This window comes from Xiphophorus maculatus, chromosome 2 (assembly GCF_002775205.1).
Source record: "Xiphophorus maculatus strain JP 163 A chromosome 2, X_maculatus-5.0-male, whole genome shotgun sequence".
Classification (NCBI taxonomy): Eukaryota; Metazoa; Chordata; class Actinopteri; order Cyprinodontiformes; family Poeciliidae; genus Xiphophorus; species Xiphophorus maculatus.
The window spans coordinates 1,257,769-1,279,041 of NC_036444.1; the positions used below are offsets into that span (position 1 = coordinate 1,257,769).

A 21,273-nucleotide genomic window follows, 5' to 3' on the forward strand; every position below is an offset into this window, starting at 1 on the left:
CCCTCAACTCCTTTAGATTTGATGATTTTGAGCCATGAGACATAAAGTTTATGATTTTAACGTAGCTCTGCCTCCTCCCGTTTTCCTTCCTCAGAGGCGCTGAGTAACTTCGGGGAGCGGCTGACGGAGTTCGAGCAGCAGGAGGTCAGCGACTACGCCGAGGTCTGGTTCCTGGGTCTGGGCTCGCAGAAGATCGAAGGTTCCCAGGGAGCGGCGCAGAACAACGGATACGACGACGAACACGGGAGCTACGTCCGGGTAAAGCTACCGAAGCTTCGCTAAATGGTCGTCCACAGGTCAATACGGCTGACAGGTTAGGAGGTACCATTCAGGACGGCGCCTTAGTGTTGGCACAGAATACTGAACGCCGCTCTGAGGCGAGCCTGGAGTCCTGTCATCACACAGAAAACTCGGTTCTGTCCGGCTTTGCTCCTGGATGCAGAACGAGCCTCGCTGAGGCCGAGCGGCTGGACGTGTGACCGACGGCTGGAGCCGCCTGATGATCCGGACTGAACCAGCTGACCCGCTTTGATTTACACTTTCAATGTCAACTAACGTCTGACAGCGAAGCCTGAGAGCCGTTTATCCTGCAGCTGCACCGGCTGAACATGACATTAATATCACTTTACACTTACAGGCTGGAATAAATACATTGTTCTTTGTTTGCTTTGCAGGTTTTGATAAGATTCTGTGTGTTTGTTTCAGTGCATAATTACAGTGAAGCTGCAACTTCCATTGATTATTTTAAAAAGCAATAATTCTGAAGATTAAATGATTAATCAAATTTAAAAAAGGAAAAGACAAATTCTACAGATTTTTAATTTAAGCCTTTTTATGCAACAATAAGAAAAATAAAAATATTTTAATTTCCCTGTGGGATAAATAAAGTATTTTTGAATTTGAAATAAGCAAATAAGTCATTTTTTAAATAAGAAAATAAGCATTTTATTTCCTAAAATGCAGCAACAGCTTCCTGTAGTTTGACCTGCAGCTAATAAAATCCTCCCAACCTGAACCTGTGAGACGCTGCAGCTTTTCTGTTGGGCTGAACGCCGGTGGACCGATCTGCTCATCATTTTTATTGATAAAGGGATTGAAAGGCAGCTTAGAATATTGTCTTTGCAGAATCAGAACCAGGAGAAGCTGCAGCTGGAGGATTTCTGGTTAGAACAGATTTACAAACGTTTCTTCTTCTTAAATGTAAAATGTTTATATTTTTGTGCAGTTTTGGTTTCATTAATGCTCTGAGCGTGTTGTTCTCTCTGCAAAGGGCTTTTTTAAAAGTTCTCCAGTTATTGATCGATCGTTGTTGCCTCTGCTGCCTCCAGGTGCTCCATGACCACATCGCGTACCGGTTTGAAGTTCTTGAAGTGATCGGAAAAGGTTCGTTTGGCCAGGTCTTAAAATGTCTGGACCACAAGAACAACGAACTCGTCGCCATCAAGATGATTCGCAACAAGAAAAGGTTCACACTTCCTGCTTCTGTTCACTTCATTTCATTTCTGTTTTATCTACCAAACATTTAAAATCCTCTCCTCTCTGCGCTGCAGACTAAACGTCTTGAAGCTAACCGGCAGCCATCTTTTGGCATTTACCGGTATTCAACATGTGATAGCGTTGTAATATCCTGCCACATGCTTGCACCGTGATCGGTTTACATTTTACGAGTCTGCCAATTTGTTGAGACCAGATTTAGCCTGCTGGAAGTCAGCGCTGCGTGGTGTTAGCTTACCTTCCCTTCCCCACTGAGAGGCACCGTTGGATATAAATGCCTGTTAGTTAGAGCCGTGAGTCTTTGGGGTTTTCCACCACTTCAGTGATGCAGAAATCAAAATGGATGCAAAGTGCCGCAGATTTCTTTCATCAACTTTATCCTAAAACATCCGCGTTCAGGCTCTGCAGCGTTAACTCTGAATAAAACACATTTTTATTTTAGTTTCGGGGTTTTGACAGATTTCTGCTCTTTCCTTTCCTGCAGATTTCATCACCAAGCTCTAGTGGAGCTGAAGATTCTGGAGGTGATAAAAAAGAAAGACAAAGACAACCTGCACAACGTGATCCACATGAAGGAGCACTTTTACTTCCGGAACCACCTCTGCATCTCCTTTGAGCTCCTCGGGTCAGTACCAGCAGCAGATGATCAACTCTGATGAATAATTGATCCTCTAATTGGAGGCGTGTCACCTTTAACACATGCAAGCCCCAACCTTGAACCCGACTCTCTGGATTCCTAGTTTCACTGGCAGCTGGTCGGACGGAGGAGCTGAGAGATTTCCTTTGTGTATAAACCGCTGATCTGCATTTGAAGGGATGAAGTTTTATGTGTGGCTCAGTCTGAGTGACCTTTAGGGGACGCCTTGGACTAGCACCTTGTCTAACATTACTGTCACCGTATCCTTTAGTTAAAGCCTAGATCAGGGCCTGTCTCTTTCCCCATCATGCTTCATGGTGCGAAGGATCCAGTTGCATTTACTCTGAAGAGGTTTATGCTTATCACAATAAGCAGGAAATAGCAGCAGATCCAGTCTGAGAGGACGATCAGCTCATTTCCAGGCAGGTTCTCAATGTGAGTCCAACAGAAATGTTCAGTTCAGCTTATTATTCAAATTAGTTTAAAAAGTTTCTATCTAAAGAAATCCAGCAGAGCATCGAGTCAGGAGCCGCGATTCCATTATACATAAATCCAACTTGTTTAAGAATAACAAATTGGTGTTTTCATTAAATAAAAAATGCCATTAAAATCACTGATGAATCAATCAACCAATTAATTAATCAATCAGTCAAGTTTATTTGTAAAGCACATTTTTGTGTCATGGCAGTAAAAAGTGTTTTACATCATATAAACGTAATGCTAACTAGCCTAGCTGTTAACGACAAGCTATGCTAGCTGCAGTGTAGCAGAGATCAAGGGGTGGGAGCGTGAGCGGGCGAATGATTGACAGCACTAAGCCCCGCCTCCTGGCTCTGATTGGTTGTTTCTAGATCACATGGCAGGAGGTGAGGAGCTCCAGTTTCCTTTTACAGATTATCAGTCATTAAGTGTCACAACATGGCGACAGTTTCAAAGTGAAACATTTAAGTTCTTATCTGACTCGCTCCAGGAAGGAATCGCAGCCAATCAGAACCCAGACCAGGTCCAGCTTCTATTGGGACAAGAAAACTGAGAGAAAACATAAAGTGAGCAGCTTAAATAACAGCAAATAATGCAAGTTGGAGAGTAGCAGGAGAAGGAAGTGAGGAAAAGTGGTCAGTTTGTCCTGCAGCAGCTTAACTACAGAGATAACTCAGGGAAACCTCAATCCTCTACATGAGGCATTGTTAACTTTTAACATTTTCTTTCTGCAGCAATGACTTAAAAAATCTAATTTAAAGAAGTGATTTAATAAATCCTGTGAATGTTCTTCAGCAGCCTGATGAATCCTGCCTTGTCCCGTCTGACAGGGTGAACCTTTATGAGCTGATCAAAAAAAACAACTTCCAGGGCTTCAGCCTGGCGCTGATCCGGCGGTTCGCCCACTCCCTGCTGCGCTGCCTGCAGATGCTGCACCGGGAGAAGATCATCCACTGCGACCTCAAACCGGTACGGAGCTGCTTCACTGTTCAGACGGCTGGGTCCGCGGTGAGCTCCCTCCTGTGGACAGCAGCGGTACTGCATCCATCTGAAGGGTGTGAAAATGTTTCAACAGGAAAACATCCTTCTGTCTCAGCGAGGGCCGGGGAACATCAAGGTGGTCGACTTCGGATCGAGCTGCTACGAACAGCAGAGAGGTAAGAAAATAAAATAAAACATGGCAAAGATCAGAGACACAAACTATTATTTAAACTATTTAAATGGTCACTAATTTATTAGAATAGAAAATAATTGATCAGAATCACTTTATTTCCATTGCCAGCAAACAAGTTCAGAGGCTAGGAAATTGTTTGATATAATAGTCAAAATAAATAATAACAAAATAAAAATATACAATAAGTATACATGCAGCAGGTGGATAATGTGGTTGTGTTATGCCAGAGTCATTCATAATGAAATCTATTTATTAAATTATATTCATTCATATTAAATATAGAATTAAGTGTAATTAACAACCAACATCCCACAAGGATGCAGGGAGTTGTTTTCTGGTTGAAGCAACCAATCACACGCCAGGGTTTCCATAGCAGCAGCCAATCGGATGTCAAGGTCTTGACAGTTTATAAATTAATTTACAATGAGCTTCAGCACAGGAACATAAAACAATTTATTAAATAATTAATGCTAATTTTTAAAATGAAAAAAAATGAAGGTACAATTCTATTTTTAATAAATTATTTCTGTATTTTCAGTTTTAATAAATTAATGAAACATTTAAATAATCATGTTGTTTATTCATTGTAATTTGGCTGCAATGTGTCGTTTCTTTCTCTTCTTTCCTCTCTGCTGTCGCCATCGTTAGTCTACACCTACATCCAGAGTCGCTTCTACCGCTCCCCAGAGGTCATCCTGGGTCACCCCTACAGCACGGCCATCGACATGTGGAGCCTGGGCTGCATCCTGGCTGAGCTCTACACCGGCTACCCGCTGTTCCCCGGGGAGAGCGAGGTGGAGCAGATCGCCTGCATCATGGAGGTGGGACCCCAGAAACTAAAACTCTCAGACACGCAAACAAAACCTTTTCACATTTGGGACAAAACTTTCAAACCAGCTTTCACTGATGTGGAAAAGATTTTCTTCTAAATTTAAAAGACAGAAAAACCTGAAAAGGAGGAAAATACTTCAGAACTTTTTACTTCTTGTTGACGTAAAGAGTTCTGGTTTTTGAACTCGCAGGTTCTCGGGACGCCTCCCAATGATTTTGTCCAGTCGGCATCAAGGAGGAAGTTATTCTTTGGTAAGAATTTTATTTCCTCTTCAGTTGAGTCTGTTTTTATTCAGCCAGCTGTCTGACCTGTTCTGTAAGTTATGATGCTGCAGAGCCATAATTCACAAAGCTGCACTGTTTGCTACACTTTAATGGTTGTATTTTGTTTATTGCAAACATTTTCACATTCATACACCTTGATACGTAATTACTTAACAATTTGTTTGAAAAGAAGGCAGGCAAATGTGGAAAATATTAAATGTTAGATTTTTTTAAAAATTCTCCTATGAACTTAAATAGTACGGAAGAAGATTAATCTCAAAATTGAGACTTTTTTCTCAGAACTCTGAATTTTGATCTCAGAAGATTAATGTCAGAATATGAAATTTTCTGACTTCAGAAAGTTAAAATCCTGAGAAAAAAAAGTGTTTTTTTTTTCAGTGATCCTAATCCTCTTCTGTAAAATAGTCACTAGATGAAACAGTGTTGGGAATCAAAATTTGCATCAATGTTTGGCTTATGTAATTATCCATAATTATAATTAGTAATTTATTATTAATTAAATGATTAACAATTAGCTAATGTGACATTAACATGTTACTGTGGAATGAATATAGAAATGTTATGACGGTCTTCAGTCAGAGGCCTCTTCAGACTCCTTGGCAGACAGACTGCTACTGGAGATCCATCCTGTCCACATCATCACTAATGATTTAACTTACCTCCAGGGATAAGTGAAGTATTTTTTTAATTTGAGTTAATTCCATGTAGGAGATGCTTCCTGCTTTTCGTTAAAAATCAAACATTTATCATGAAAATGCAGCTTTGTGAATTTGCAGAATTTGACAGGAACATTCTAGAACGTTGAGAACACTCCTGTTCACAGTTGATGATAAGTGAAAACAGTTAAGAGCACAATATATAGATAACTACCTTCAGAAATCTTCTCTCCATTCTTAATGTCATCAGCCACAAACAACCAACATCTCTCACAAGAGAAGTTTTCTGTTGCGGTGAATCTTTAGGATTTTTCCAAGTCTGTCTTTTGCAGTTGCTTTTCCTTTATTTGTCCGTTCACCTTGACTGAATCCTGTTTAATGAGTCTGTGTTTTTAAACGCACGGCTGCATTATGACTGCAGACTCCAAAGGAAACCCGAGGAACATCACTAACAGCAAGGGGAAGAAAAGGAAACCCGACTCCGTCGAGATGTCAGCGGCGCTGAAGACCAACGATCCGTTGTTCCTGGACTTCATCCAGCGCTGCCTCGCGTGAGTTTAAACATTTCTGAACTCCGCTGAGCTTCTCTTTGTTCTCTAGATGCGACTCTTTGCTTTGCTTTTCAGTTGGGATCCAGCGAAGAGGATGACTCCCGATGAAGGGCTGCAGCACCAGTGGATCCTGGAAGGAAACTTCAACAAAGTGAGATCCAGAACCAAGCCGACAGCGAAGAGGGGCGCGGAGAACTGCAGCGGCGCAGACAGACAAGCAAACAGCAGGCCTGGTGAGAGGAACGCACTCTGGGGAATAAACGCAAAGAAATGCATCAGGTCACGTGTTTACCGACTTTATTAAATAGTAAAGACTGAAACTGAGAAATCATTTTCATTAACTGAAATAAATAAAAACTAACAGGCAAAACTAAAACTAACTGGAACGACATAATGAGTTTGTAAAAACTAAAACAAACTGAAATTATAGATACAATTTGCTGTTTTTGTGTTTTTTGAATCTATTAGCCTTTCAAACTTTTCCCAACACAGTTTACGTCACAAGCGCCGCCGTTATCCTCCTGGCGGCGATCAGTTCGCAAAACGGTCAGTTGGTTGTTCAACAATAATTATGTAGATTTTTTGAAAATGCTATCTTCTGCTGAGTATTCATTACCCAACCAATGCTTCAAATTTATTTATTTTATCTGTAATTTTTTAAAACTTTTCCATACACAAGTCAAAATTAAAGAAAAAATACACAAAGACGAAATTAGTACAGAAATAGATAATCAATATTTAATGTCCTGTTGTTGTCAAGAACACAAAGTATGGACTGAAAAAGTTTAGGTAGATTATCAAACCTTGATTTTGTAAAACATAAAGCAAAAACAAAACAGCAGAAACTTTTCTAAAACATGTCAGGGAATTTCAGCTGAGTCAGAAAACAATCTGTAAAATATATCTGTAGAATAACAATCTATGTATACATAATCACAATACAATACTTAGTGATTCAAACAAACTGAAACTACTAAAACTATACATCCATCCATCCATCTTCTTCCGCTTATCCGAGGTCGGGTCGCGGGGGTAGCAGCTTCAGAAGGGAGGCCCAGACTTCCCTCTCCCCGGCCACTTCTTCCAGCTCTTCCGGGGGAATCCCGAGGCGTTCCCAGGCCAGCCGAGAGACATAGTCTCTCCAGCGTGTCCTGGGTCTTCCCCGGGGCCTCCTCCCGGTGGGACGTGCCCGGAACACCTCACCAGGGAGGCGTCCAGGAGGCATCCTGACCAGATGCCCAAGCCACCTCAACTGGCTCCTCTCGATGTGAAGGAGCAGCGGCTCTACTCTGAGTCCCTCCCAGATGACTGAGCTTCTCACCCTGTCTCTAAGGGAGAGCCCAGCCACCCTACGGAGAAAACCCATTTCGGCCGCTTGTATCCGCGATCTCGTTCTTTCGGTCACGACCCAAAGCTCATGACCATAGATGAGGGTGGGAACGTAGATCGACCGGTAAATCGAGAGCTTCGTTTTTGGCTCAGCTCTCTCTTCACCACGACGGACCGGTACAGCGCCCGCTTGACAGCAGACGCTGCGCCAATCCGCCTGTCGATCTCCCGCTCCCTTCTTCCCCCATTCGTGAACAAGATCCCGAGATACTTGAACTCCTCCACTTGGGGCAGGACAAATCCCCTGACCCGGAGAAGGCACTCTACCCTTTTCCGGCTCAAGACCATGGCCTCGGATTTGGAGGCACTGATCCCCATCCCGGCTGCTTCACACTCGGCTGCGAACCGCTCCAGCGAGAGCTGCAGATCACGATCTGATGAAGCCAAAAGGACCAGATCGTCTGCAAAAAGCAGAGACGAGATCCTAAGGCCACCAAAACGGATCCCCTCAACTCCTTGGCTGCGCCTAGAAATTCTGTCCATGAAAGTAATGAACAGAATCGGTGACAAAGGGCAGCCCTGGCGGAGTCCAACTCTCACCGGAAACGAGCCCGACTTACTGCCGGCAATGCGGACCAGACTCTGACACTGGTCATACAGGGACCTGACAGCCCGTATCAAAGGGCCCGGTACCCCATACTCCCGGAGAACCCCCCACAGGGCTCCCCGAGGGACACGGTCGAACGCCTTCTCCAAGTCCACAAAACACATGTAGACTGGTTGGGCGAACTCCCATGCACCCTCCAGGACCCTGCCAAGGGTGTAGAGCTGGTCCAGTGTTCCACGACCAGGACGAAAAACCACACTGAGGACGAAAACTAGATATAGTTTTATATACTAAAACTATATCTTTATATACTAAAACTATATCTAATAAAAACTAAACTATATGTAACTGATAAAACTAGGAGCCACACTTTAAAACTAATTAAAAGTGAATTAGACAAACTAAAAGTTACAATGAAATAAAACTAAACTATAATAAGAAAACCTGGAGCTGTAATAACCGTGGAGTTTGCACTGTTTTTGTGTTTTTGCACAGCGGAGAAGGTCGGCGCAGAACATGGCAGCAATGACAAGCTGAAGAGGGACGGCTCCGAGGCCGGATCAAAGATGGCGTCCGGCGAACGCCTGCGGCCCCTCGGCGCCTCGGCGGAGGAGGAAGTGTGTGAAAGCGAAGGCGGTGAGCGGCCGGTCCACATCATCATCAAACCACAAGAAGAAATGAGCACAGAGCGGAAAGACGGCTAGCAGGCCTGGAGGATCGGGATGCGTTCAGGGCCGCTGGGAAATACGGATGTTCTGGTTCGGACTTACAGGAAGAAACCCTGAATTCAGTGAAGTGGGTTTTTTCTACATGATGAGAAAAACATCAACAACGAAGGACATCTTCTGATTTTAGTAGCTGGTCAAATTTAAGTCATCGGCCGAATTTTATAGAAGTCGTGATTCAGTTTCATGTCATCACATCTGAAACATGAAACTTTATTTGACGCAGGATTAGATTTACAGCAGCATCTGGACCTGCCTGATCATTTCTGGAATCAAGTCTTTGCTGTGCATCGAAAAAATAAAAATAAAAACAAGCTTGACTTTTTAGCTTCAGAAGAATTAAAGCTGGAAAACGTAGAAAATCTCCTGCTGCTTTTTGTTCATTTCTCCTCATGTCTGTGTGAAAATGCTGAAATATTGAGTCCAATAACGGCTGAGCCAAATGATTTTTATCACGACATCAAAGAAATATTTATCAGAGACGTTTTAATCGATTAAGTTGATAACTCGTGTTATTATTTACTGTGGAATAGTTTGTTTCATTGAACTAAACCCTGAAATGTGGATTTTTAAGAGAATCTATTGTATATATTTCTGCTGTTTTATAAATATGTAAAACTGAGCAGATTTTAAAATTAGACAAGGTTCTACTTGTTGTGTTGTTATTGTATGATCACTTTGTATGTCTGTTATTCCTAATATTTTTATATTAGAAGCAAAAAGACAATCCTCTTATTGATAGTTTGTGCCTTGCAGTATTAGAGATCCAGCACTTTATTGTTGTTTTGTTGACATTTCCTGTCCAGATATGATTTGAGCCGTTCTCCCAGGATCCCTTTTATTTAACAAAAAGATTCTCCAACGTTATTGGTTGCAAAAAAATCATTTAAACTGATTTTATTTGTTGTTGTTTTTTACAGATCTTGCTTATAGAAAAGCACATATCATCAAAATATGTAGGCTAAATAATTTAATCCTTAGATGATGTATTGTAGCTGTAAATACAAGAACTCAAAAGAAGTAATTTCTATGTATTTTATGCTGAAATAAATATTGTTTAAAGGACTTCTTGTTTAAATAATTTCACATTTTTCTAACTCGCCTCGTGTGTTTTGCGCCCAGGATTCAACCTGATACCAAATTAAGGTATGTTTCTTTTTCTAGTCTAAAGTTTCCAGGTACTGACTGTAATATTGATGACAAATAAATACATTTATTCAAATAAAAACACATGAAAGTGGTGTCAAAAATGTTGAAAAATAAAAGTGTTGCGCTGCATTTTGTCTAACTGGATCAAAAAAAAATGCTGTTCTTGTAAAATATGCATTTTGTAACAAAGCCTTACATAAAGTAGAGAATTAAAGCATAGTGTACTTTTAACTACAAAGAAGTTTTTTTCCTGTGTTGAATCCAAACCTTTTATGGAGTTGAAAACTTGAAACTGAACAATGTCATTCATTTTGCAGTTTTTTGAATAGTTGAGAAACAAACACCCGTGTTTTAATGGGGCTGTAAAGTCACTTAAAGCTCCAGGTCATCAGAATTTACTGACAAAATCATTTTTTTATTTGGGGTCTGCATCATTTCTACTTCGTTATACGTTATGTAAGCGGAGTCTGAGCAATATTTGGAGCTGAAAATCATACGCAACATCTCCTGTCACATCGACCAGATAAAAACATGAGAACAGTTAAGTGACTGACTAAAAATAAGTCCTAAATTAATGCTAAACACCAGTAATACACTACTAAATATGCGGCAGCTGGGTTTGGCTCCTCGTCTCACTTAATTAAAGACATAACCAGCTGTTTGTGTCTTTATGTCTCCCTAACAGATTGTCCCTGTTTTTATGCGACTCTCATTACTCGTGGTGAACGTTCATTCTTTTCACTGATGTATATTTGATAAAGTTTCGATCTATATTACCACTAACTCTCCCGCCGGTGGACCAGAATGGAGCGAACCCCGCATTTGATACGCCACAACATACGAACATTTCATTTTGGCCTACGCGGTTGCCGTACTCGGAAAGATGGCGACCGTAGTGTTGGTTAGCCGTCCTGCGGGTGTCCTTTCAAAGATTTCAAGTGAGTAATGTCACCACAGCATTTAGAGGATTGCACACGCCGTGCAGCTCGTAATATTTGATATGTATTCACGGACCCCGCCGCTTTAGCATGAACGGGCCGGTAGAAAGGACACCCGGCCGCAGTGACCTTGCTAACATCCGCTAGCTGAGCTGGAGCTAATCTGGATCTTTATGTTTTTGGCTGAAAATGCTGCTTTTTTACCCGAGGGCTTACGTAATATAATATAATACAATATAATAGAATGTAATACAATATAATATGATACAATATAATATAATGTAATGTAATGATCCTGCACTGCGCAGGAGTGAAGGCTTGTTTGTCCGAGATTATTTTTCTGCCTTCGGTAGAAACAGATCCTTGTTATTGTGCAAATAAAATTTATTTAGTTAAATTATCGGAGCTAAACTACAGCTCTTATTCTTCAGGTTTATATTACCAATAAGAAGTTTGACCAGCAATATTTTTATGAATATATTTGTTCGGAACAGTTTGTGATTGAAACATTTCAAGTCCAACGTCAAGCTTCACTTTATTCTCCATTTAAACATTTATCATTTAATATTTAAAAGATTCCTCGGTCAAAATAAAATATATAATCTGGAAGAGCAGTTATATATTTTAAATGGTTCTAACACTCCGGTGCTGAGGTTAGAAATGAGGGAAGCTTTCATTGAAATTCAACAAAATAATTTTATTAAAATTCTTATTTAAGATAAAAACAAACACATGATTTTATCACCAGATTTGATCCTTTAACTCAAATATTAAAAGCACTGTGTGAGGTTGCATAGAAATAACAATGTTTCTGATTCGATGTATTTTTAATATTTTATAATACCATGCCTAAACTTGTCATTTTTTAGTGCTTTGTAAGTAAACTGGATTCTGAGATCATCAAATATTTAACAAATCCTTTATTTTCTCTTAAGGTCGTTTTTCCTGCTGTAGAATTTAATATTTTTATCTTGGCAGAGACAAAAAAAATATTCTGCCAGGAAACAAAGATTTTCTCCACATCTTAGATAAATTCTGTAATTGAGATTAAAAGCCATTTATGATGAAAAACAACAATTGTGAATTAATTAAACATCTTTGATTGTTGGGTGATTAAAAATATTAATAACAGATTGTTGGTTAGTTTAAAAAATGTTTTTCGTCTTAAATGAAAGACAGCAAATGGAAATTAACTATAAGAACTGATATTTTTGTATTTGATTTTTAATGCTTTTGTACTTGGTCCTTGTCAAATACATAAAATATAATAAAATAGATTAAACAGTTATGTTGGACAAAAATGGACTAATAGGAATGAAAAACAACCAATAATCAATAATGCTCTGTTTACTTTATCGTTAGAAGTTGTGTAAACTGCTTCCTATAAAAGAAAATGTATAAATGCATAAATTTCATGATTATGCAGCTTTCCAATACTTTGACTGCAACTGTTAAGAAAACAATAAAAAAGTTATTTTAGTGTGTAATGCTTGTCATTTATCCCACCTTCATGTTGGTGAAGGTTTGTTGGAATTCCTTCATTTCCTGTTGGATTTAAATAAGAAATAATAATAAAAAAGCCTGTGATGCATTTGTCTCTCTTGTGTTTTTAGTCCTTAGAAAAATAAACCTGAAGCTTCAAACAAAACGCTTCAGCATCGGCCAGTAGAAATGGATTTGGGTCATTTACAGAAATAAAAGCTTGTCTCTGTTGCATTTCATTGATTTTTGCATTATATCATATAGTGTTGATACAGAACCGCCGGCCTGATTGGTGATTGGTTTTCTGCTCCTGTTGACAGGCAGCTGCAGCCAGGCTGCGTCTGCAGCTGCGTGCGTCGCCGCAGCGCAGCAGAGGAAGCTGCACCATGCCGTCATCCCCAAAGGGAAGGGAGGACGCTCGTCCTCCAGCGGGATCGCCGCCACCGTGTTTGGAGCCACGGGTTTCCTGGGCCGATATGTCGTCAACAGGCTGGGTGAGTTCGGACCTTTTCATCAAGCTCTCGTCATTTTTCAACATCACAGCTCAGGATTTCATGAAGCTGAATAAAGACACGTTGCAGCGAGAGGCGCGCAGCGTCCCTGCTGCAGGATGAAAAATCCTGCCCACCAACACAGATGTCTAACATTGGTTTTAGCTGTTAAGTTGTCAAAATAATGAGCTAAATCTTTAATATACACTTGATATACAACGGGAAAAGGGACGAAGTTCTGTGCTATCAGTTGTCAACAATATTACAACTAGATAAAAAGGCCAGGAAAAAAAACATAGCAAGGGAGAGGAAAGTAGGTCAGCTATGCTAGCTTGACTATGAGAACTTAACATGTTGATGTTCTGCAGGATTTGATGTTTCGGTTTAATTAAAAAAGGCAACCCACACACCAACTCATCAGTAGGGCAGGTGTTTAAATTAGCTAATGACCATCGCTGTGTTAGCTTAGCTGATAGCAGTAACTAATCTACCACCGCTGTGTTAGCTTAGCTGATAGCAGCAGTAGCTAATCTACCACCGCTGTGTTAGCTTAGCTGATAGCAGCAGTAGCTAATCTACCACCACTGTGTTAGCTTAGCTGATAGCAGCAGTAGCTAATCTACCACCACTGTGTTAGCTTAGCTGATAGCAGCAGTAGCTAATCTACCACAGCGATCAATTATTAATAATCACAAAATAAACATCAAGCCTGAAAACATGAAGCTGTAACCAACTGAATGTTTTGTGTGGGAAATGTTTGAGTGTGTTTTGTGGTGTTGAATCCTGACACATTAGTGCCGTTGTCTTTTAGTTGCTATGGCAACAAGTCTTTGTGAAGCACAGCCGACACTGAGAGCGAGAAAAACGGAGGAAACAGGTGGTTCTAAGTTGTTATTTAATGTTTTCTCAGCGTTATTTTTCCCTTTGCTGTGTTGCACTGAACTGATATGAGCTACAGCTCCAGGTTTCATTTTGTTAACAGGATTGTTCTACAGCGACATTCAATGAATCGTCTTTTACCCTCCAGCAGTAAATCTCCACATTTAAACAATGACCTGCAACGTTGATTTAACGTCCCTGAATGTCGCATGCTGCAGGTCGGGTTGGCTCCCAGATCGTGATCCCTCACCGCTGTGACCAGTACGACCTCATGTACTTCAGGCCCATGGGTGACCTGGGCCAAATCATCTTCATGGTAAAAAACTTCTAAACACGCTTACAGGTTTACAGGCAGGATCTTTGGGCCTGAAACTCTGCTGTTTCTGCGTGACAGGAATGGGATGTGAAGAACAAAGAGTCCATCCAACGGGCCATCGAGCACTCCAACGTGGTCATCAATCTGGTGGGCAGGGAGTGGGAAACGAGGTGAGTTAACCTGGAAGAACCAGTAACCGCTCACCTGCACGTTCCAAATCAAATATGCAACAAGTCGGCAAAACCAGGAACAAGCGGCCAGAGCGGAAATGAAGAAAAATAAAAGCCACCAAATTCTGGGATTTTTGATTGTTTATTTTTTGCAAACTAGTCTACCGTAATATCTGGACTATAAGCTGCTGCTTTCTGACATGCTTTGAAGAAGCCGCATATTAGACCATGCGCCTCATAAACGGCTTTTTACCAAGACAAAAGACTGAGCCATGAAAGAGAGGAAAGAGTCTGAGGCCAGGGACGCACAAAGACTGTCAGCACCTGATCACACAAATATGTATGGAAAGCCAACAGTGCCACAAAACACAACTTTTACCAAGCGTCTGAATAAACACGGCTGAATAAATGGTATAACTTTAAGCGTTTTTTGCAAATGACAGAAAAATTCTACAAAATATAAAGAAGAAACATTGATTTCAGAATGTTTTCTTTCTCACTTTTATTCACTATTCAATAATTATCACATGTTGCCTCATACCTTCATCCAGGACATTTTAGTGCTTTTTAAATCATTTTCCTCGCCAGTGTTGCTGCTGGACGGTTCCTTCTGTGTTTTTCTGGTCAGAAACGTTTCCATTTCGCGCTGCTAAGCTAACTTTAGCAGCAAAGCAGCTTCACGAATTTGACTGGCAGCCAGTTGGGGAAATTTCACTCAAGTAGGAAAAATGATACTTCATGATCAAATTAGTCAAGTAAATGTAAAAAGTACAGCGTAGTAAAAATACCCCTTAAAAGTAAATTTACTTGTGAATGTAACTAGTTATTATCCAGCTCTGTTTAATGGAAACACTGTAAAATTGGATTCTTTCGACATTAGTTGAATATAATCTTTGGAGATGTTGGTATGGTTGCCTCCTGAATGGTTAGGAGCCTTTTTTATTGTAGTTTTTATTCTTTCATTGTATGAATTGTTTTTCTTTCTTGTAATTTGGGCTTTGAGTCTGTAATGAAATCTATCTGTAAAGTAATTTTTGTGCTCATTTACTTGAGTTTGTTTGTTTTTCTCGTTTTAAAACCAGAAACTATGGCTTTGAGGACGTTTTCGTCAACATCCCTCAGCAGCTGGCCCGGGCCACTAAAGAAGCCGGAATCACAAAGTTCATCCACATGTCGCACCTGAACGCCGACATGAGCAGCCCCTCCAAATACCTGAGGAACAAGGTGAGTCGGCACTTCCTGCACAAATCAAGCCGGCATGCGGGGCGTGACGCTGATGGCTTGCTCTGCCGCCGCAGGCTGTGGGCGAGGAAGCGGTGAGAGAAGAGTTTCCAGACGCTGTAATCATAAAGCCGGCCGAGATGTTTGGCAGGGAGGACAGATTCTTCAACTATTTTGCCAGTAAGAAGTTAGTGATGATGGGAATCAGCTCAGCTGTTTGTGGGTTGATAGAAACTTTCCTGGGATTCTTTCAGATATGCGCTGGTTTGGAAACGCGATTCCTCTAATGGCGCTCGGGAAGAAAACGGTGAAGCAACCTGTTTACGTAAGTTTTTAAAGCAAGAAGCTCATTTTTATTTTAATTCTCCTTTACTGCCAGAAAACTGCTGACTTGGCTTTAAGAAGTTAAAGATGTCAATTACTATGGTAAATTATATTGTCATTTTAATTTTCCACCAATATAATAATAATGACATATTAATGCAAATACGTCCTAAAGATCAATGTCGATGTCACGTTTACACCGTGTTCCAAATTATTATGCAAATTAGATTTAAGTGTCATAAAGATAAAATGTTTTATTGTGCTATTAAATGTATAGATGGTATAGTGATGGTGTCAGGGATTGTTGAATCACTATAGTTAATTTCAGAGAGCTGGTTGATTAGTTTGTCTGCTGAGCTCAATTAAAGAAAATCTACTTTCTGTTAAGATGTTTTTGATTGAAATAGCTTTTGATTTTAGTACATGTGATCACTTAATGCTGCACATTCAAAGAATGACCGTTTTCTGTTCTTTATAGTCCATAAAATGTTTAGAAAATCTGCTGTGCATAATAATTTGGAACATTTTGCATTTTGAGTTTTTATTTTTGAAAAAAATCCTGTTCTCTTTGTTCAGTAAAATTTGATTTATACTATAATAGTTCATGACTTGAAAATTATACTGACCATCATTTGCATCGAACATTTAGGAGAGAAAATATCACTTGCATAATAATTTGGAACATGGTGTATTTATAAAACATTTTTAAAAACGGGTTAAACTGCTGCAGAGTTCTGTACAAAGACACAAAAACTATGAAATCACAGCAGAACAAAATGACAAAAACTAAAACATCACAACAGAAAAGTTACAGCATCAGATCCAACAAATAAACTAAAATCAAAAAACTTTAATAAACATTTAGCACTGGAACTGGAAAACATTAAAATATCACAAAATCAATCAATCAAAATAACTATAATTACAATTGATTATGAAGTCTGCTGCAAAAATTAGCAATTCATCTTCAACAGGGAAAACAGGCAAAAGCTCAAACTGCCTACTTTATATAGGAGGCTAAATGTTTATTAATTTCCCAGGTTTTTAACTATATTAAAATAAATAAACTCTCCATCAAACTCATTTTCATTTATCAGGTGGATAATTGATTTATTGCTTCTGATGACAGGCTTACAGATACTGACATTTGTTTGTGCTAATGCATAATTGATTTTATTGATTTAAGTGATGCTAACTCTTGCCAGCAGGTGGCAGTGTTTCTACACTGCTGCCTCAGACTTAATAGATGAGAAGTAATATTTTATCGATCAATATGGCGAGTAAAAAGCTCAGGCTTTAAGTTCTTTACAGAATAAAAATGTTTAAAATCTAATTTTCTACATGTAGATTTTGGAAGCAGTTTAATGAGGAAAAAATATCCCAAAAGTATCTCCACAAAATCATTGATTTTGACTGAAAAATGATCACAGAAATAAACGGTGGGTTTCTTCCTCAGGTGGTGGACGTTGCCAAGGCAATCGTCAACGCGGTGAGGGACCCAGACGCCAACGGGAAGACCTTCGCCCTCGTTGGGTAACATAAACAATCTCTAATATGTTCAGCAACGCACCAAAATTGCATTTATGTAAAATTTGCATTTTTGTTCATTATTTGTTGCTTGTATTGTTTTATATGGGTTTTGGGGGAAATGTGCCTTTGGCGTTTATTTGGTTCCGTAGTTCTGGTTCAGATTCTCAGAACCATTTTGAAGAAATTCTGCTGCATTAGCTGATGTTTTGTTTGGTTCAGGAACTAAAGTGAAAGCAGATATTAGTATTTAAGTAATTTTTTTGTGATTTATGTTGATCTTAAATTTAACTCTCTGAACGTTGCAGAGTCTCTGATGTGGGATGAAATATGACGTTCTGCAAAAGTTTTCATATATCCTGAATTTTTCACTTTTTGTCATTTTAAAACCACAAACTTCAGTTTATTTTTGGCAAACGTGAAAAACGAAGCTCTGCTCAGATCAGATCAAAATGAAGGTTTTGCTACAGAAATTATTCAGTAAATGTGACAACAAGTGGAAATATTCTTGGGTATGAAAATCATACTGAAATAATTTATGTCCAATAATTCAGCACATAAGCAGAAGCTCCATCAACTCAGATTTAAATCCAGATTTATGATTTCTTCATTGTTTCATTTTAGAGGAGTAATAAAGAAATAATAATACATAAAATTGATGAGGCAGTTCTTCTGGTCTAAATTAATTTTAAATGAACAGAAAGTAATTCTGCTGTTGACTGAAAACAAGTTTAACCTGATATGAAGGTTTCCTTTTATACAACCACTCTATGGCAGGCAGTTTAGCATAAAATCGGTTTTATTTTACTGAATGATGATTTAAGATTTCTGCATTTATATTCTGACTAGTAAGAGGAAAAATTGAAAAACAGTCTAAATTTACAAAAAAAAATCCTGATATCTAATTTATTTGGAGAAAATTAATTTTTAGTTGTCAAAATTATAGTTCCATATATCTTTGTTAGTTTTGACAAGTTGTTGCACAAGTTGAATTGTATATATCTTCCATCTAAAATACATTTAATATATCTTTAATTTTAAATGTACTTTATCTTTATAATTTAATTATCTGAAATATGTTTCAGATAGTCAGTAATTCTTTGCAGGCATCTTGAATTGAAGCCACTGTAGATCCTAATGGTAAATCTGATGTCATGTATAGTCAGAATATAATCAGAGAAGCAAATTTTTCAGTGGTTAGTGATTCAATTCTGATTTTTAGGGTCACAATTTGATTCAGAAACTATTTTTAATTTAGAGCTATCTATAACTAACATTTATAACTACTGTATATTGTAAACTGTAAAACAGCTGAAACACTGACTTCTTTTAAATCTCAACTGAAAACCCGCCTGTTTAGAATTGTATTTGAAATGTAATCAATTACAAATTTATTGATGGAACTTGACTTAATGATTGATTCTATATTGCATTGTGATTCTGTGTTTGTAATGATGTAAAGCACTTTGATGTCTTGCTGCTGAAATGTGCTACACAAATAAAATTTGATTGATTGATTGATAAACCAATTTTTCTATTCAAACGGTGTAGAGATTCTGTGAAGAGGGAACGAATGTAAACACATAGAAAATGTATTTAAAACAATTCTATGATTCCATCAGTTTATATTTAAACAAAACTAAATTTGTGCATAAAACTGTAATTTAACCAGCATTAGGTTAGCTTAAATAAAAAAATATACAATAATTATTAAAAATACATTCTGTGGTAATGCAATATGCAAATAGGAGTGTGTATTCTGAACACATTTTAAAATACTTTGACTAGAGAAATTGTGATTCTCTAGTCATAAACTCATTTCATGAATCTGTAACACAAGTGATGCTGATTTTGTGTTAAATCGGTTTGCCGTAGAGGCTGTTTTGCAGCTGATTCTTGTTACCTGCCTGTTTGACCTGCAGGCCGAACCGATACCTGCTACACGACCTGGTGGAGTACGTGTACGGCGTGGCGCACCGGCCCTTCGTGCCCTACCCTCTGCCGCGCCCGCTCTACCAGTAAGCATCCTCATTCTCCTGTTTGTTTTGTCTCACTGATCAGAACAAAGGCTGACATGAAAGCATGAATGTCTTCATTGTTGATGAACTCTGCTGCTGTTAGCGACTGACGTAGCGACTGCTGTCTGCTTTCAGCCTGGTTGCCAGGATTTTTGCCATGAACCCGTTTGAACCCTGGACGACCCCTGACAAAATCGACAGGGTGAGACGATGAAGATGTTTAAACTCAAAGTTTAAGTTGTTTTTTTTCTCTCATTTAAATCAGTCTTCCTCCAACTGTGGTCCCCCAGCAGTATGTTTGCACTATACTGCATGTAAATAACCATTTATTTGCCGTGACATGAGCTCAAAATGCAACAATTAGCTTACTAAAGGATTGTGTTTAAAAATAATAATGAATAAGTAGCTTAAAACTAGATCACTCCAAAGAATAGCTGAAGATACTGATGAGAAGAAAACAACACCAGGAATACTTATGGACACGTTGCATGTTGTTGTTTACATCCGGGGATTTTGTGCCTGGGCTCAACGCTGGAGGCAAAACCAGATTCTTTATACGGCGCTGCGGCTGCAGAACCTTAACTAAAGAAACCTGGAGATGTTATTAATTCAGGGCAGCAAAGGGAAAATAATGCAGGAAAACAGGTGAACAACACAAAGCCACTTTTTTCTTCCTCTGTCAGCCACGCTATACCGACCTGTTGCCTTAGCAACTGACTGACAACAGCTCCACTAGTGTATCAGGATTAAACAACAAAAAACACTTCATTTTCCACAAAAAGAACAGAACATTCAGTCCGTTTTATGTTTTTAGACTTTATGTATATTTTGTGATTATTAATAAGTGATAGTGATAGATTAGCTGCTGCTGCTGTTAGCTAAGCTAACACAGGGTGGTTGATTAGTTAATTTAAACACTTGCTCTAGTCAGTGTTTTGGTCGCCATTTTACATTTTTTTAACTTAACCGAAACGCAGAGAATTCCACAGCACATCTACATGTTAAGGTTGTCATAGTCAAGCTAGCATAACTGACCTACTGCCCTCTTCTTGGTTAATTTTTTTCTTAATTAAAACTTTTTTCTGACATTGTTGTCTAGTTGTCATGGTGTTGACAACTAGTAGAAAAGCACTGCGTCCCTTTATGTTTCATTTCAGGCGTGTATTTAAGAATTAACGTATTATGTTGACAACTTGACAGCTAAAACCGATGCTAGTCATCGTCAGCTAGCAGATTTTTGCCCCCCAGCAGGGAGACGGGGTGGGATTTGTTCAGGTGACGTCACGCTGCAACATGTCCGTCTGATTGGAGGAAGACATCAATAAGAGACTTAAGAGACTAATGTTTTCATTCAGGTGATATTGTGTTATTTTTAGTTAGGAGGTTTGTGAGTGTTTAAATGAAGAGGTCTGAGAAACACAGGTCTACATCTTTAGTAAGCAGAATGCTCTTTGGTTTCCGTCCAGTTTCACACGACAGACATGAAATATCCTGGACTTCCTGGTCTGGAGGATCTGGGCATCACGGCTTCCTCTGTGGAGCAGAAGGCGATCGAGATCCTGCGCCGCCACCGCCGCTTCCGTTACCTGGAGGCCGATCTGGACGAGACCAAGCCGGCCAAGACGGTCAACTACTGAGCCACGGCGCCAAGGCTCGCCTCGTAATTCAGCTTCCTTCAGCGGTATTCTGTACATAAATAAAGAACTATCCTCACTGGGTGTTTCTGCTTCATCACTATAATTCACCTGGACACGTAACTCTGGTTTTTGATTAATAACTTTTGCAGAATTACAAAATTTCACATGAATTCGATTCACAATTAACACAAAGGCTTTTTCAAAATCTATAAAAGATTTAAAATGAGACTTTCCTTCTTGTTTCCTGGCATTAAAGCTGCAGTGAGTAACTTTTATGATAAAAGTGTTTTTACATATTTATTAAATGTTCTGAGGCAGATAATCTGAGAAGATTGATCTCTTGAGCTGCTAT

General features: G+C 39.2%; 2 protein-coding genes across 5 annotated transcripts in view; both read left to right on the forward strand.

Annotated features, from left to right (window-relative positions):
- LOC102230234 (dual specificity tyrosine-phosphorylation-regulated kinase 4-like) overlaps positions 1–10,112 on the forward strand; it is a 35,939-nt gene extending 25,827 nt beyond the window's left edge. For 3 of the 4 annotated variants that reach the window (XM_023347176.1, XM_023347180.1, XM_023347177.1), the window contains 10 exons: positions 95–258; positions 1,329–1,465; positions 1,979–2,119; positions 3,442–3,580; positions 3,687–3,768; positions 4,434–4,606; positions 4,808–4,868; positions 5,979–6,108; positions 6,184–6,341; positions 8,540–10,112. In XM_023347176.1, coding sequence (XP_023202944.1) covers positions 95–258; positions 1,329–1,465; positions 1,979–2,119; positions 3,442–3,580; positions 3,687–3,768; positions 4,434–4,606; positions 4,808–4,868; positions 5,979–6,108; positions 6,184–6,341; positions 8,540–8,748 — 1,394 coding nt within the window. In that variant the 3' untranslated portion in view covers positions 8,749–10,112. The remainder of the gene's footprint in view (positions 1–94; positions 259–1,328; positions 1,466–1,978; positions 2,120–3,441; positions 3,581–3,686; positions 3,769–4,433; positions 4,607–4,807; positions 4,869–5,978; positions 6,109–6,183; positions 6,342–8,539) is intronic. The other variant, XM_014474740.2, reaches the window with a different exon arrangement.
- A 659-nt stretch (positions 10,113–10,771) lies between these two features.
- Positions 10,772–20,997, forward strand: ndufa9 (NADH:ubiquinone oxidoreductase subunit A9). Its single transcript, XM_005814543.2, has 11 exons — positions 10,772–10,856; positions 12,659–12,832; positions 13,927–14,024; positions 14,103–14,194; positions 15,277–15,418; positions 15,493–15,595; positions 15,670–15,740; positions 17,196–17,272; positions 19,189–19,284; positions 19,420–19,486; positions 20,751–20,997. Exons 1-11 carry the CDS (start codon positions 10,802–10,804, stop codon positions 20,919–20,921), a joined length of 1,146 nt encoding a protein of 381 aa, XP_005814600.1. The 5' UTR covers positions 10,772–10,801; the 3' UTR covers positions 20,922–20,997.
- The last annotated feature ends 276 nt before the right edge of the window (positions 20,998–21,273 follow it).